Source organism: Tupaia chinensis, unplaced genomic scaffold (genome assembly GCF_000334495.1).
Source record: "Tupaia chinensis unplaced genomic scaffold, TupChi_1.0 Scaffold000077_1, whole genome shotgun sequence".
In the NCBI taxonomy this organism is placed as follows: Eukaryota; Metazoa; Chordata; class Mammalia; order Scandentia; family Tupaiidae; genus Tupaia; species Tupaia belangeri.
This window is the reverse complement of record NW_006159538.1, coordinates 3,387,439-3,402,879: the sequence shown is the minus strand read 5'-3', so window position 1 is coordinate 3,402,879 and position 15,441 is coordinate 3,387,439. Positions and strand designations below refer to the sequence as shown.

General features: G+C 43.7%; 1 protein-coding gene across 1 annotated transcript in view; it reads left to right on the top strand.

The window, feature by feature from the left end:
* Positions 1-13,493, top strand: part of INSC (INSC spindle orientation adaptor protein) — a 141,747-nt gene extending 128,254 nt beyond the window's left edge. Inside the window, exons 10-13 of the mRNA XM_006142526.1 lie at positions 2,849-2,915; positions 5,641-5,796; positions 6,512-6,588; positions 13,365-13,493. Of these exons, the coding sequence (XP_006142588.1) occupies positions 2,849-2,915; positions 5,641-5,796; positions 6,512-6,588; positions 13,365-13,493 (429 nt within the window). The remainder of the gene's footprint in view (positions 1-2,848; positions 2,916-5,640; positions 5,797-6,511; positions 6,589-13,364) is intronic.
* Positions 13,494-15,441: the final 1,948 nt, after the last annotated feature.

The window sequence follows — 15,441 nt, the reverse complement described above, 5'->3', positions numbered from 1 at the left end:
GTTCTCCTTTCAAGGCTGGGGTCCTTCTAATCTCTAATCTTCTTCACTAGAAGCAAGTTGTATTCATTTTATTTAACAAAGGGGGCTTTATAAAACATTAATTTATTGAGTGTTCATAACAATTTTATGAACTTTTATCACTTCTGTTAGATTCTCCAAAGATATCCATATCCTGATCCCCCAAACATATACATAAGGTACCTTACATGGCAAAGGGACTTTGTAAATACAATTAAGTTAAGGATCTAGATATAGGAGTATTGTCTTAGATTACCCAGGTAGTATCAATGTAATCACAAGCATTCTTGTAAGAAGGAGGCAGAATGATCAAAATCAGACAAGATGTGATTAAGGAAGTAGAGATCAGGATGGTGCAGTGCCAAAAACTATGGAATGCAAGAAACCACTAGAAATGGCAAGGAAACAGATTTCCCCCTGAGTGCTGACAGAAGAACAATAGATCTGTCAATATTTTGATTTTACCTCTGTAAGAAGACCTACTTAGGACTTCTGCTCTCTAGAGCCATAAGATAATACAATTGTATTGTTTTAAGCCACTAGGTTTGTGGTCTTTTGTTATAGCTGCAATAGAAAACTAGCACGTTTTATTAACCAAGGCACAGAGGTTATGTAGCATGGCCAAGGTCATATGGAAAATAAGCGACACAGTCAGGATTTAGATGGAGGCTGAGCCACCTGGTCAGTCACTATATGACAGTGCCTCTCATCTAGGACCTCTCTCCAGGCTGAGGTTCTCTGTACTCACCAAATCACTGCAAGGAGAATAGTACCCTTTCCCTCGGGAAGAATAGGTCTTACCTGAACATCTTTAGATGGGACTGAATTAGTCTGGGCTAGGGGAAGCTGCCTGCCTGGCTGCTGCACTCTCTGCCCTGACGACATTGCTCTCTGATATCCAGCCAGGTAAACCAGTTGTCTTTAAAATCCCAGGCATGTTTGTGACTGGTAGCAGAAACAGGACCTATTCTTCTCTACATCTTGATGCACGTGAGGGTGCTTCAAAGGGGGGCTCAGAGTGGGGCTTAATTGGCATTTATTCAAATTGTGCTTAATTGAATACTTCATCTGCACCTCAGAAAACCACATGAGGTACAGTCTCTGTAAAGAGGAAGTAATTTTCATTAACGGGATCTAAATTAGTCTGACACAAAGACCTACCTGGTGCCTGTGACACAGCTCTTAATTACTGTGTAATGAACTCGTTGCTGCAGACAAAGGTTTCTTGTTTCTTTCTACTTTCCTTCCTACTTTCCTTCCTTCCTTCCTTCCTCCCTTCCTCCCTTCCTCCCTTCCTTCCTTCCTTCCTTCTTTCCTTCTTTGCTTCCTTCTATTCTTCCTTCTCTCCCTCCCAAATCTGTATGTCACACAAGTGTTTTTATTCATGGAGGCCAGACTGGTATTGGTTGGAATAGAATAGCCCCCCTATTACTGCTAATGGCCCAGACAAAGCTGAATAAACCGTAGCTTGATATGGACTAGATCTGTTATCCTCTCTCTCATAAAACGGTGTGACTGCATCTTCAACTAATCTTTACCCTCTAACTCTTTCCTCTCAGCCCACAACACAATTTCAAAGGAGGAAAGAAGAGCTTCAAAGAACTAAACCTCTTGCAGTCTTATTATTTTGTTTAAATGTAAATATAAGCTTGTCTTTCCTCTCATAAATACCTGGAGGTGCAGAGTAGCCTTCAGTATAAAGCTGTCAGGACATGGTCCTGTCCCTGCTCTGGCAAAACACTCCCCTCATGCTTACCCACCCAGACCCCTGGCCAGGGCTGAGCCAGAAGGGCTGATACACATGGATTCCGCAGCAGCCTGAAAATTCAACGTTCTTCTTCAGTATGTATTTAGAGAGGAAGAAGGGAAGATCGATATTCTCTTAACATGGAAACCCTTTTCCTTTCTGTTTAAAAGAAGAAATGTATGCAATTATCCAAAGTAATGTGCCATTGTTAAACCAATGAAAATCCAGGCAATAGTCTTTTTTGGTAGAAGTCGTATAGAATTTTGGAATTTAAGTTGTCTAAATTGTCCTCAGGAGACTCAGTTGCCATTTGGAGATGGGAGCATAGTCCCTGCGTATAGCATGTCCAACCTATGAAGAAATATTTCCAGAGAGCTAGGCATGTACCAGAGAGAAGGGCTTTTTATTTTATTTTATTATTTATTTTAATCTCCACTTGAGAGTGCTGTTCATTTCTGTGAAAGGGGGTGCATTTTCATTTTGCTATTTATGTCAGGAATGGCACTGTTGGGGGCATGTGAGTTAATAGGTACCACGTTTGCAATATATTCCAATTATGGTTTGGCATCCTTTACAGTTGGGGGGGGTCCCTGAAATGGGTCCCTTAGTCAACAAGGGACCCATTTCTCAATTCACTGTTGTTTTATGTTCTGTGCTCCTTTGACAATGCTGGGGTGGTGGTGCAGGTGATGTGGGTTACAGACCCTGAGGTCAGAACCATGGCTCACCATTCACTGGGTGTCAGCACCCCTTTACTACAGGCAGGGCCCTCCATGATGACCAAAAGCAAGGCTTACAGACCATAGACTTGGCAAGTGCTGCCGAATATAAATGGTCTCGTTAAATCCATGCAACTCCTGATTCTTGGCATGTAATGCTCCCCCTTCCCACTCATGCTCTCTGACTTGACCTTAGTCTTCATTCATTTCAGGTTAAAAGGAGGTGGGAGTTCATATCTGGGAAAGCAGCTGGGGTGGGGAGCTCAGTTCATACATAGCAGGGGCTAGGTGTCAGAGGATGAGCCAGCACAGAGGACCCGCCAGGTGTGCCCGTTTCCTTAGCTTCTCACTTCTCTTTGTCCAGATTGTGACCATCTTGGCAAACATGTCTGTCCTAGAGCAGTGTGCCTCTGACATCATCCAGGAGAATGGTGAGTCTTTGCAGTAGTGTACACACCGTATGCATCATCCGGGTACACCGGACCCCTGCCTCTGTGCTTGTGTGAATGAATGTCTGTGTGCAGGTATGCACATATGTACATGTGTCTCCATGTTTTCAAGAGTGTATTTACATGTGCCATATGTGCAATTGGGCCGACACGTAAATGTTTGCCTTCATGGGGCCTCCATTTTCAGGGAAGACAAACAATGAACAAGAACATGGAAAATGTCAGATGGTGATAATGTGTGGGGAAAATACAGCAGAGAGCGAGTAAGGTAATCCTGGGGCAGGGTGAGGCAAGAGTGGTGGTTACTATTTTAAGTGGGGTGATGAGGTGAAGGCAGATATTTCATTATGAGCCACAAGGTAAAAAGAATGTATTCCAACTTTAAATTATTCCTATTTGTTGCATTTGGCACCAGGAGAAAGCTGAAGTGTGTGAGAAGGGGGTTGAGGGGGCCAGGTTGGGACAAGCTGAATGCCTTGACCCCTCCCTGGAAGCACCTCTTCTCCCACTTGCTCCCTGTTCCACCTTGTGCTGAGGGCGTCACTAAGGTCCAGGGGAGGTAGGCTCAGTTTCCTTGGCCTGGATGTGGATCTAAGCAGTCTCTGCCTAGGACAAGGTGTCTGCCTTGCAGCTGGGAACAGAGAGTGGAGAGGGCTTCCTGTGACTGGGAAATAAGGGAGCAATTAGCAACCAGTTGGAAACCAGAGACGCTAATGAGGCAGAGTGAGCTGGGAGCCTGGGTCGGGTGCTTCTGCTCTTGTGAAACCCCCTTCCCTCCGGCTGCCCTGCTGTCTTAACAAACATACACTTCCCCATCCCCCACTGCTCTGTTACTAATGGAAAGACATCATTTTGTGTTAATTTTATGTGATTGAGCTAATAATGAAAACCTTCACTGAGCCAGCTGAGTCCGAGAGGCTGAGTGGAATCATTTATGCCTCGTTCCTTCAGTACTTACAGCCTCTGTTCAAGGGGTTGGTGGGAGAGAGTCTTCATAGGCCTAGGAATTTGAGACTGGAATATCCGGCATCTCAAGAGGGCTTTATATTACTGACCAACTCACTCAGTCAACGGCCATTGAGGTCACTATTAATATATGCCTGGCATTGGACTATACAATAGGAGCAGAGAGAGAAATAAGTCCCAGCCTTTGTCCTGGAGGGTCTCAATCTGGGAGGAGAACAACTGTGATAACATGAAAAAGGTGTAACATCCACAGTAGAGACATGCAATAGAGGGAGGATGGCCTCATGGTTGAGACTGTGAAAAGTGAAACTATTACGTCATTGAGCAAGTCATGGCGTGTTTTTCTATATTTTTCTATGCAAAAATGCATCATGACTTTCCTGACAACTCAATATATACAGGGTTTTCAAAACAATATTAAGAGAAAACTATGCATAGATTTCTACTTTTTCTTTTTTTCAAAAATAAACTTGTACTTGAATTCCATTTTTCCACGATTTTTTTTTCCTGAAGTCTCATAATGTGTGGTTTTGAATCCTGGCTCTGTTATGTATTTGACCTCTCTGTTTTTCCATCAGCCAAATGGGGATAGTAACAATGCCCATCTCATAGGGATGATGTGAAGGTTAGTGTAACGCGTGTTACAGGAACCTCTGACAGAACCAGCACTGTGCTAAGCCTATCTGCTCTTTCAGGAAACAGTGTTAGTTGGGAGGTAACTTTTTAGAAGTAAGAAATCTAGATCCTAATGAAAACTTCAATTTGCGTATTTGCAAAAGTTAAAAATAAATATTAGACTCTGCGTAGAGCAACAAAGCAAACCAAAATACATCTTTGAATTGTGTCTGGTGTCTGGTTTAAATTCTATTATAAAATGGGAGTTACCACTGTGTGCAGAAAAGGGGGATTGGCCTGGGGGATTTGGGGCACAGCTCACCTAGGAGGTGGACTTCTGCTATAACCTACAGGATGGGAGCCATTTAGCTTATTTTCTACTAAGAGAACAGAGCATCCCCTGCAAAAAGAAAGGAAAGGCCAAGGTAGGGAGGTGGGTGAAAATGTATAGATCAGAAAACAAGTCTGGTAGATCAGCAGTCGGTGGGAGACTTTTCAGCTGATGACTTTCAGGCCCGGATCTCACAGTCAGACTTCTTCACTCCATTCTAGTACTTAAGTCTGCTCTGAAACATTTGGTCTAGTGATGATTCAGTCTGAGTTTGGGTCCCCATTCACCGGGTAGACTCATCACCTCTGGACTTGGGCCTGTCTCAGATGCAGCCAGCACTGGGTGAAAAGGTGATGGAGCATAACCAGTTATTCAGGTGCCAGTGTCAGGCTCCACAGCCAGCAACTGCATGACCCTGGGCAAAATCCTTCATTTCTCTCTGGGATTTGTGGTGGAATTACAGTAGTACCGAGTTCATGAGGCTATTGGGCACTTTTAGTGAATGATGTACTTACTGTGCAGTTAACATAGTGCTGGGCATGTGGGAAAAGCCCAGTCAATGCTTTAAAAACATAAATAAGGGTGTACTCAGTGTAGTGACTTGGTACATGGAATCCGAGACACCCCAGGAAGTTGCAGGAGTAGAAAGATGGCCTTGCCCAGCTGGCTCCCTGTGGCTGAGACCCTGAAGTTACCCTGACGGCCTCAGCTTCAAAGCTGAATTGCCCATCCATCTAGCCCAGGAGAAGACGCTGGCTAGGCGAGGGCACCAACTGTTCACTGCTTCCTGCCTAGGGGTCCAGCTTATCATGGGCATGCTGTCTGAGAAGCCACGGTCTGGGACCCCTGCCGAGGTGGCAGCCTGTGAACGAGTCCAGCAGAAAGCTGCAGTGACCCTGGCCCGACTCAGCCGAGACCCAGATGTGGCCCGGGAGGCCGTGCGGCTCAGCTGTAAGTGGCGCTGGATGTGGCTGAGGTGGAGGAGGGGCTAGGGCAGCCCTGATACCATGGAAGCAACAGTGGACAGGGCAAGGATTGGCTGGGGGCACCCCAATCTCTGAGTGATGGGAAATGCTGGGTGGAGGCCCAGGGTTCAGCCCCTAGTCCAGTTTGTAACCTGGTGTTGAAGCAAGAAAGAGGAGTGATCTAGAGAGGTGAAAGTGGGCCAGAACAATGGCTCACCTGCAGACTCCCTGTTAATAGGACTCTGCTCTTTCATTCACTCACTCATTCACTCATTCATTCAGTTATTTGTTTCACGTTCATTTACCTATCTACTGATAATGTGTTTATTTACTCAAATTTATTCTTTTGCCCATTCATTACTTCGTTTATTCACTACTAACTCATTCATTAGTTCACTCATTAAATCACTCATTCATTTAATTAGTCATTTATTTAACCAACAAATATTTTCAGAGCACCACCTCAGAGACCCTGACCAGGATCTGTTCACAGCCAAGAAAGTATCACATGTCCACCACAGATTCTACTAGATGGATTCAGCCCCCCTCCCCCTGAGATTGGGAGCACAGTGGGGGCCCTGAGAGCCTCCTGCCCCAGTGGGCCCTGTGCAGAGTAGGTGTGTGAGAAAAGACTAGGTCCTGTAGTCAGGCTGTCCAGGCTTCACCATCTGGGCGTCAGCCTATCCCTGTGTCTCGTGCAGGTATGTCCCGTCTCATCGAGCTCTGCAGATCCCCATCGGAGAGGAACAGCAGTGACGCTGTACTCGTGGCCTGCCTGGTGAGTTCTCAGCAGTCCCCCAGCTTCGTCCCTGACCTTTGGGATTGCAGAGCAGGGGCCAGGGGAACTAGTTACATTGCACCTGACTTGGGTAAACTATGAAACCTCTCTGGTCTTCAGCTCTTCTCTTTAAAATGGTGATAATGTAATATGTGTTTCACTTAATTCATGGAATTGCAAAGAAACTTCTATGAGAGCATATGCAATCATTCCTCAGTATCTGCAGGGGATTGATTCCAGGGCCTCCCTCAAATAGCAAGATCCTAGGATGCTCAAATCCCTTATCTAAAATAACAGCATTTTCCTGTAATCTACTCATTTTCTCCTGTATGCTTCATAGATTTTTTTTTTTTTTAATTTGCTAGAGAGGACATGGGCTCTCTGGTAAGAAAGAGAGAAAGAGAGAGAGAAAGTGAGAAAGAATCCCCCCACTGCCCATGGTAGATGGTCATTTTGCAACTCCTTCTCTTCCATTTCTCTGTTTGGAATGTTGGCCATGTACATACATGTGCCAAGCATATTTTTTCAAGCTGCTGAGTCCGAGACCCAGACTGCACAGTTTGAGGGACAGGTGGGATCCACCACACTACTGGCTGACTCTCCTCACATATACTTGAGATCATCTCTAGATTACTTGAAATATCTGATTCAATGTACATGCTATGTAAGTAGCTGTTATACCATATTGTTTAGGGAATAATTAGAAGAAAAAAGGGCTACTTGTTCAGTACAGATGCAACAATTTTTTTTTTACCAATACTTTCAATCAATAATTGATTGACTTCATGGATATGGAATGAGTAAACATGGAAGGCTGACTATATGTGAAAGATGGAGGCTGAGAAACTCCCCCGTCCTACCACCACAATTTTAGTAGCCATGCATCCTCAAGGTTCTGAGGAATCTTAACAAATCAAACCCAGAATGGTGTGGGTGGTGGAACTGATGTCAAGGTAGCTGCGCCAGAATGGTGTGGTGGGTGGTGGAACTGATGTCAAGGTAGCTGCAGAAAATGGCACTAGGATATGGACGTCTCCTGCCTGATCCAAAGTGAAAAAAGCCCCCCACCTTTCTTCTGGAGAGGACCCCTTTACTGGGGCTTTCCCAATGTGGTAGCCCCCTCCTCCTTTGTGGGACAGGACAGGAGAGAACATAACACAATAGAGGATTAGTCAAGCAGCCACCAGGATCTTCACCTTGAACCTGAGCAAGAGCATGCTGGGAGGTCCCTATCCAACTTCTTGATGCTAAAGTCCACCCTGAGTAGTCAACAGCACCAGGGGAGAATGTATGCTAAGTGCTGACTTCCCCTACTGGGTCTCCCTAAGGATCCCCAAGCAGAGCAGCTTCTGGCTGAAGGCAGGGAGGATTAGGGAAGCCACTGTACAAACAGGGTCACTGTAACTTCCACAAGAGGGAACCTGATCTTTGGTCCTTAAAGGGCATAAGGCAGAAGCAGAAGCAAAGGATTTCAAGATGCACCGACCTGTTTCCCAGTACAGTTCTCTCCTAGCCACTCTACCGAGTTTTCTTTTCTTTTTTTAAACTGAGTTAATCTCATTTCTGGGAGTTATTTATGGGCATTGTGTGATTGTAGGAACAGCAGGGCACTGTAGTCAGACAGATCGGTCCTGGTTAATTAATTAATGTTAACAAGCCGTGTGACATTGAGTATGTCAGTAAGTGTTATAAATTTTATTCAGTAAATGTTTACTGAGTGATTCTATGTGCCATTTACTCTTTTAGGCTATGGGGATACAGCTGTGGAGGAAAAAAAAGACCAAATTCTACTCTCTTGAGGCTTTTATCTGGTATACACAAGGCTTTCTTAACTCTTTTTGTGCCTTTGGCGGTCAGGTGAACCTATGTCACCACCCCCCATTTTCAGAATAATGCCTTAAATGCATGCAATAAAACATAGAGGATTAAAATATTATAACATATTAAATAAATATTAAATATTTAAACATTATATATTAATATATGTACATTTAATCAAAACATTAAGAGCTAACAGTAGTCTAATAAGTATTATTACAAGTGTTGTAGTAAGTATTATACACATAAACACACACACACACACACACACACACACACACACACAGATAGGCAGCCCTGATAGAATCTTACTATGCTGCAATTCTTCTGTTCCAGCCTCCCAGACAGTCTGTGCCCTATGTGTTCAGGTTGACCAGGAACCGAACTGGGGTCTCCCCTGTGGCTCCAACATAGTACCGTGGTGCCCTACCATTTGTGCCGCTGTGGCTGAGCCATTATTAGAATCTTGTGATTATTGCAAATGGTATTTGAAGGTACCTTCAACAACCTATGAGATACAAAAGAATGTGGGTTTCTTTTAGGGAAAAGTCGCAGGGATTGCTAAGTCTTCATGGTTTGTTGCTACATTCACAACTGAGGGGGATTTAAGTTTCAGTTGGAGGTTAATGAAATGAAAAATGTAACATATTCCCATCCACGGACCCTCTCAATTCTGCCTAGTCTGGAAAGTAAAAGGGAGGGAATAAATAGCTGGCAAACCCAGAACAATTGGTCCCAACTTCCATTACCTTCTTACTTCCACAGCTAGCAACTGCCTCACTGATAGGTCCTGAGGAGATGTTGGTTGCATTGCAAGCACTTGGGAAACTACAAAGATATACTCAGATCTGAGGGTTTGTTACTGTTACCTTGGTCCTTATTACTTTGAAGGCGAGCATGCAGAAGGGCATGACTACCCTTTTTAATCATAATCAGTTGACAGTATTTCCAGTGGAAAAGAGATTACCCGTGTTCTTATGGATGAGTTGGTGGGTGACAAAGAGAGCCTCCATTCTCCCTGATCCATCCCCCATGTGGTTGCTGAGTTAATTTTCCTAATGTAGTTTATAATCATAACACTTCCGTGAACCCTCAGGGAACTGTTCCATGGTACCCCATTATCTATGGGCAACAACCCAGCTGTTCAGTCCTCCACAGTCTGGCTCTGACCCACCAGTGAGGCTGAAGGCCCTCCACTGTCTCAGGCCCTGTCCAGCTAGGCCAAACCAGAGTCCCTTGACCTGCGCCTTGGTCCTTGCCCCAGTAGATGGTCTCCCTAGGACTCTTGATTAACATCTTGCCCATACTTCAAGGCCCCAATCCCATTCCCTCTCCTCCACGAGGCTTTCCAGGACTTTGCAGTACCAAGACAAGGAGGACACAGCATGTACCTGGCTCCTGTCTTGGCCTTTGTACCACATCTGAGGCAAGTTGTGTGATCATGTTCCAGGTATGAGGCTCTTAAAATTCCAACACAGGTCTGCCTGAGCTTGGGGGCCTTTATTTTTTGACTAGATCATCTTGTTTCCAGCTGTCCTGTTTCTCTCCACCTCTCTCCCATGTCCCTTGTCTTGCTGTGTTGACTTTTGAAGGAAGATTTGTATTACCCCCTCTCTGACCTGGAACCTTCTCAGGGCAGAGGTCTTTTCTTAGCGCTCTTTGTGTCTCCAAAGGACCTTGAGTTTGGTGACTTAATTTCCTGACTTTGGGACTGGCAGACTTGTTCCTCCAACACCGCAGGCCCTAGTGTTTGGTCCCAGAAGGGCTGCAACATTTGTGTGTGATTCCCCTGGCTAGTGAGATGGACTCCACTTGAAGAAGTCTGGCACAGGGACTTGTCAGCCACCTTTCTTGCTCTTCTCCAAGGCCTTATTTCCAGTTTCAAAGGCTCTCTTCAGGTGGAGGGAGGAAATTTCAGTTGTTCCCCATGTCTAGAAAAGTGGATGCACAGATCACCTCTTATAAACAGAATTGATTTTTCCTTAATGAAGCAGCTATCAGTGAGCTGCTGGGCTTGTTTAATACTTGGGAGTTTTAAGGCTGTCTGGGAGTGAGATTTTGGGATGATTGTTAACCCTTCCTGCAAGGCAGAGACCAAGAGAAGGCTTAGGAGGGTGAAGGGTCTTTTGAGCTTGTGGGACACTGAGGACGGGTGCTCTGGGGGTTGTGTCTTGCAGACTTTTGGAGGACCTTGGGGAGATGAGGATGTTATTCTCTCAAGTTTTTTGCATTTTGCTTTTCTCTCTTCCTTGCCTCTTCTCTCAGCAGTTTCTTTTTCTTTTTTCCCTCCCTCCCCTTCTTTTTATTCTCCTCATTCCTCCCTTCCCTCTTCTACTCCTTCCTTTCCTCTCTGCATCCTCACCCCATCCTACTGCCTATTATCCACACGGCCTCCAAGATATTTTTCTTTGCACTATTTCCTTTACTTTCTCCATCTCCCCTTCTTGCTTGTTCTCATTTCCTTCCCCAAGTTTCTCTCTGTCTTGAGAGAGAAAAATAATTTCCAATAAGACCTCATCCCCAATCTTTTTCTATAATTCTCCAATCCTGTCAGGATCCTGGCCATACTCATATGCCTAGTATGTTTTTTATTGCCAATGGGACCAGGACTCAAATCCTGGTCAACCAAGTGGGATCTGGCTTCTTTTGCATAGCACCTAACTGCTGCACTATGGAGCTAGTCCAGTCTCTCTCTCTCTTTTTAAAGAAATTTTTGATATAGGGTCCATGCACTTGCCAGAGAGATAGAGAGACACAGAGAGACAGAAAGCAAGAAATCACTCCTTGGAGGGATGGTCATGCCACAATCCCTTCTCCTCCCTTCTCCTCTTGGGATTTTGGGCACATTCACACATGCGCCTGTCATGAGTTTCAAGTTGCTACATCCTGGACTGAAACTGTGGTTGACCATGTGAGAGTCCAGTACTTTAACCATGAAACCACCTGCTGTCCCCTGTCTCTATGTTTTAATAGTTCCTTTTCATTTTTTCATTGTCTCTTTATTTTTTCTCCCTTTTATTTTTCTCTTTTATTTTCTTTGCCTTTTAGATAGATTGATTTCTTAATTTCTTTATCCCTCTTTGTTTTCCCTGCTCCTGCTTTCTTTTTATTCCTGATGATGTAAAATACATGGATGGCTTCATGTCCTCACCATCTGCTCATGGGCAATGGGGTTATTTTTCTCAATTAGAACTAAAGGAATCAAAGGGTGCTATGGAGTCCAGCCTCTTTAGCCCTGGAAGTGAACTATGCTACAGGAGAGGCAGGACACACTCCTTGCAGACAGTCCCATGCAATCGCTTTCTGTACCAAGGTCTCATATTCTGCTCATCTGGCCAGAGGCTCACGTTCTTCCTCCTTGAGTCAGCATGGACGAGACAGCACCTGTGACTCAGACTGTCCTCTTTTTTCACCTCCTTGGCCTGATTTATCAGCTACAGGCTACCTGTCACATCTATATAATGTTCATCTCTACTCCTGCCTTGTATGCAATGGCACCTGGTGTCCTGTGGGAGCAGCATCCTGCCCATCTGTGTAGGTGTGAGTGCCCTGAGGTTGAACTGCTGCATGGCCTTGAGGAAAGCCACTTTTCCTCTATGAACCAGAGTTTTCTTATTTCCTAAATGGGAAGCATGATAGTCACGTTGCAGCATAGTGTAGAGTTTAAATGGGACACTACCTGTAGAAAGTCGGTGAGTATTAGCATTCTCTCCTTGCTTCTTCTGCCATTTCAGATCTTTCCCACCACGTTTCTGGGGTGGGTGGGAAGGAGGCACTTTGTCCCTTGTTTGTGAACGTGTTTGAGAAGGAGGAAAGAACTAATATTCATCAAGGGCTTGGTATGCATTGCCTTGATAACTGATAAACAGGTCTAGGTTAGTGACCAGCCATATTCACAGTTTCAGGTTGCTCTGTAAGTAGAGCTCTGTTTTGAAGCTTTTCATCAAACATTTATTGAGCCCTATGCCAACTTCTGTGTCACCTGCTAAAAATACAGAAAGATGTAAAAGAAGATCCCTACTCTGTGGGAGCTCAGAGTTGAAACACCTAAAACATGTTATAGTCCAGTGTGAGAAGGTTGAGGTCAGCCCAGGGGCTCTGGGTGCATAGGAGAGGGACTGTCTCTGCTTCAGGATGATTAGGGAAAGCTCAGGCAGGTGACAAGGGGCCAGGCCTTGCAGGATGAATGTATCTGCTGGCTAAAAAAATAATTAAAAAGTTAAAAATGGGGAGGGACTTCATGTGATAGGGAAGAGTGGGGCACATAGACATGAAATAGGAATAAAGTACTCAACACTCAGTGTGCAGCGAACTGGGGAGAGGTTCCATTTTGCTTGCACCCTTCTTTCCTGTTCATTCCTCTCACTGGACATTGAATTTCTCAGTGGCAGAATCTGTGTCTACTTCAACTCTGTGTTTTCCTTCTCTCCTCCTTCCTTCCCATTCTGTAGTACTTTGCATAGGACCTGCTGATTTATGGGTAAATGAATAGTCCTTGTTCTTGGGTTATCCTAGGGACGTGGGGGCAATAATATCTTTCTATCCATGCTTCTGGCAGCTTCAGTCTACAGGACAAACACATTTTGAAATTAAACATCTCGTTAAGTTGACATGATCCTTACAATGACTGCTCTTTAAAATGACTAGGTTCCTAATATGTCTGAAAAACGAAGATGGCAAAACTATTATTCAGTCTCTTTAGATGTTCAGAGCTTTCAGACAACATCTGCCAAAGTGACAAAGGTGCAAACGAACCCAGGTGACGAAGTGGTAAGGTTATTGTGGTGACCAGGTGGCACAAATTGTCACTCAGGTGCCTGCTGGCCATGATGATCAGCTCAAATTGACTGGTAAATGAGCCACTTCCAGGAATGCATCTCTTGGGGCAGTGGTGGGAGATACATTCACCTGGGCAGAGCCCAGTGTGCCCTGTGTCATCTCTTCTGTTTTCTCCGCAGGCTGCTCTGCGTAGATTGGCTGGAGTCTGCCCTGAAGGCCTCCAGGACTCTGACTTCCAACAGCTGGTCCAGCCTCGACTTGTGGACTCCTTCTTACTCTGCAGTAACATGGAGGAGAGTTTCGTGTAGCAAGTGCAGGAGAGGATAGCCATTCAGTTCTTTTTCCTGCCCCTTCTGCATACACACCTGTGAACACACTTGAATACATACTGACTCTCTTCACCTCCTTATTTATAATTAATTTATTTTTTCATGAAATAGAGGGTGAAATCTTACAGCAGCAGTGGCAAACCATCTGTGGTCATTGGAAGTCTTTTTTGTTTTTAGCTTTTGACTTCTGTGGCTTTTCAGTTGCAGATGTTGAAAATGCATAAATGGTTGACATGACAGATTGTCATGGGTGACTCCACTTGTTTTCTCTATCTTTGCTATATAATATATAATCTTGCATTTTTTTTTAACTTTGGAACCAGAGCATTTCAATTGCCCAGCAGGTTTTTTTTTTTAAGTTAAATTTACTCTTTCCAAATTTTTAAAGTGAATTTCAGAGTTGGACATAATATACTCAAAGGAAAAATTTTTCTTTAATAAAGGGAATGATGCAAAATGTGTCTTGAATTTTCTGATTAAATTGTATCTTAAACTTTTTTCTTTGCAAGGTTTCATGCCATGAAAACCTTTCCAATGATTAAAAGTGCATAGAGAATCTTCTTATTTTCCTATGTGCATAAATGGGTCATATTCTGAGTGATTAGTGAGAAATCACAATGACTTTCAAAATGTCTCTAAAAACACCACAAACTCAGCTTCCTTTGCTTCTCTGCTCTTGTGTAAGCAACCCTCTGTTCTCTTGGTGAACAGAGTCCTCAGAGGGAATTCATTGAAAGTGACTCCACTTCCAAAGTACTCTCGAAAGCAATGGTGTGGTGAAGCCGGCTCATAGCAGCTCACAAGTGACAGCTGTGAGAATTTCTTCCCAACTCTGCATGGGGTGGCCTGAAGTTAATAGCTTGAAATTGTCCATAATGTGAGTATTTACACTACAGTAATAGGCAGATGCTAAAAATAGAGCTTTTGATTTTTTAGAGAACGTGTTTACTGCTCTCAGTGCTTGAGAATATCACAAAAATCTGTGAATCTTTCTGTGTAAGTTTTAATGCTATCATATTCTAATATAATTGTATGCCAAATGTCAAGAAACATTTTTGAGGGACCAGCAGTTAGTGTAATGGCTATGGTGCTGAACTCTCATGTAGTCGACCGCAGTTTGAGTCTTGGACCCAGTGGCTTAAACTCATGCCAGGAACATGTGGTGTGTGCCCAAGATCCTGAGAGGAGAATGGAGGAGAAGGGATTGTGACATGGCCATCCCCCTGGGGGGTGATTTTTTGCTTTCTGTCTCTCTGTTTCTCTCAGTCTTTCTGGTGAGCATGCACGCCCTATAGCAAAAACCTCTCCAAAAAGAAAAGAAATATTTTTGAATTCCCAGTTACTAGTCTAAACAAGTTAACTTAATGTATCAGAACTTGGGCTAAGTAGCTAAGACTTATCTCATTTATTTTTCAAAATTATTGTATGATTATTAATTAGTGTATTCAAATGTATTATTATATATGGTCATATTGTTAAATCATTTATCCAAGGTTCTAACTAGTAAGTGGTGCTAGCATCTAAATCTGGCAATATACATTATCAGAGCTCTGTCTTGAAGTCCTGTATTACATGGAAAGGTGGTTATCTAAGTGCTCCCACCTGAATAATGATGGTAATGATGGAAAACATTTGTACACTTACCATGTGCCAAGCACTTGTTTTGTATTATTTTAAACATTAATTTATTGAATCTACATTAACATTTATTACAACACATTATTTAGTCAGTCCTTTTATAATAGTCTCAGGTAGCCTATTATACCCACTTTACAGATGAGACAATAGAGCTGAATTAGCAAGTAAATGACAGACTCCAGATTCAAACCAAGATCTCCTGAGTCCTCATACAAAGCTTTCACTTCTAGAAATAAAGTTTTTTATTTATCTCACCAAGTTGTAGAGATTGTCCAGATGTTAACATCTT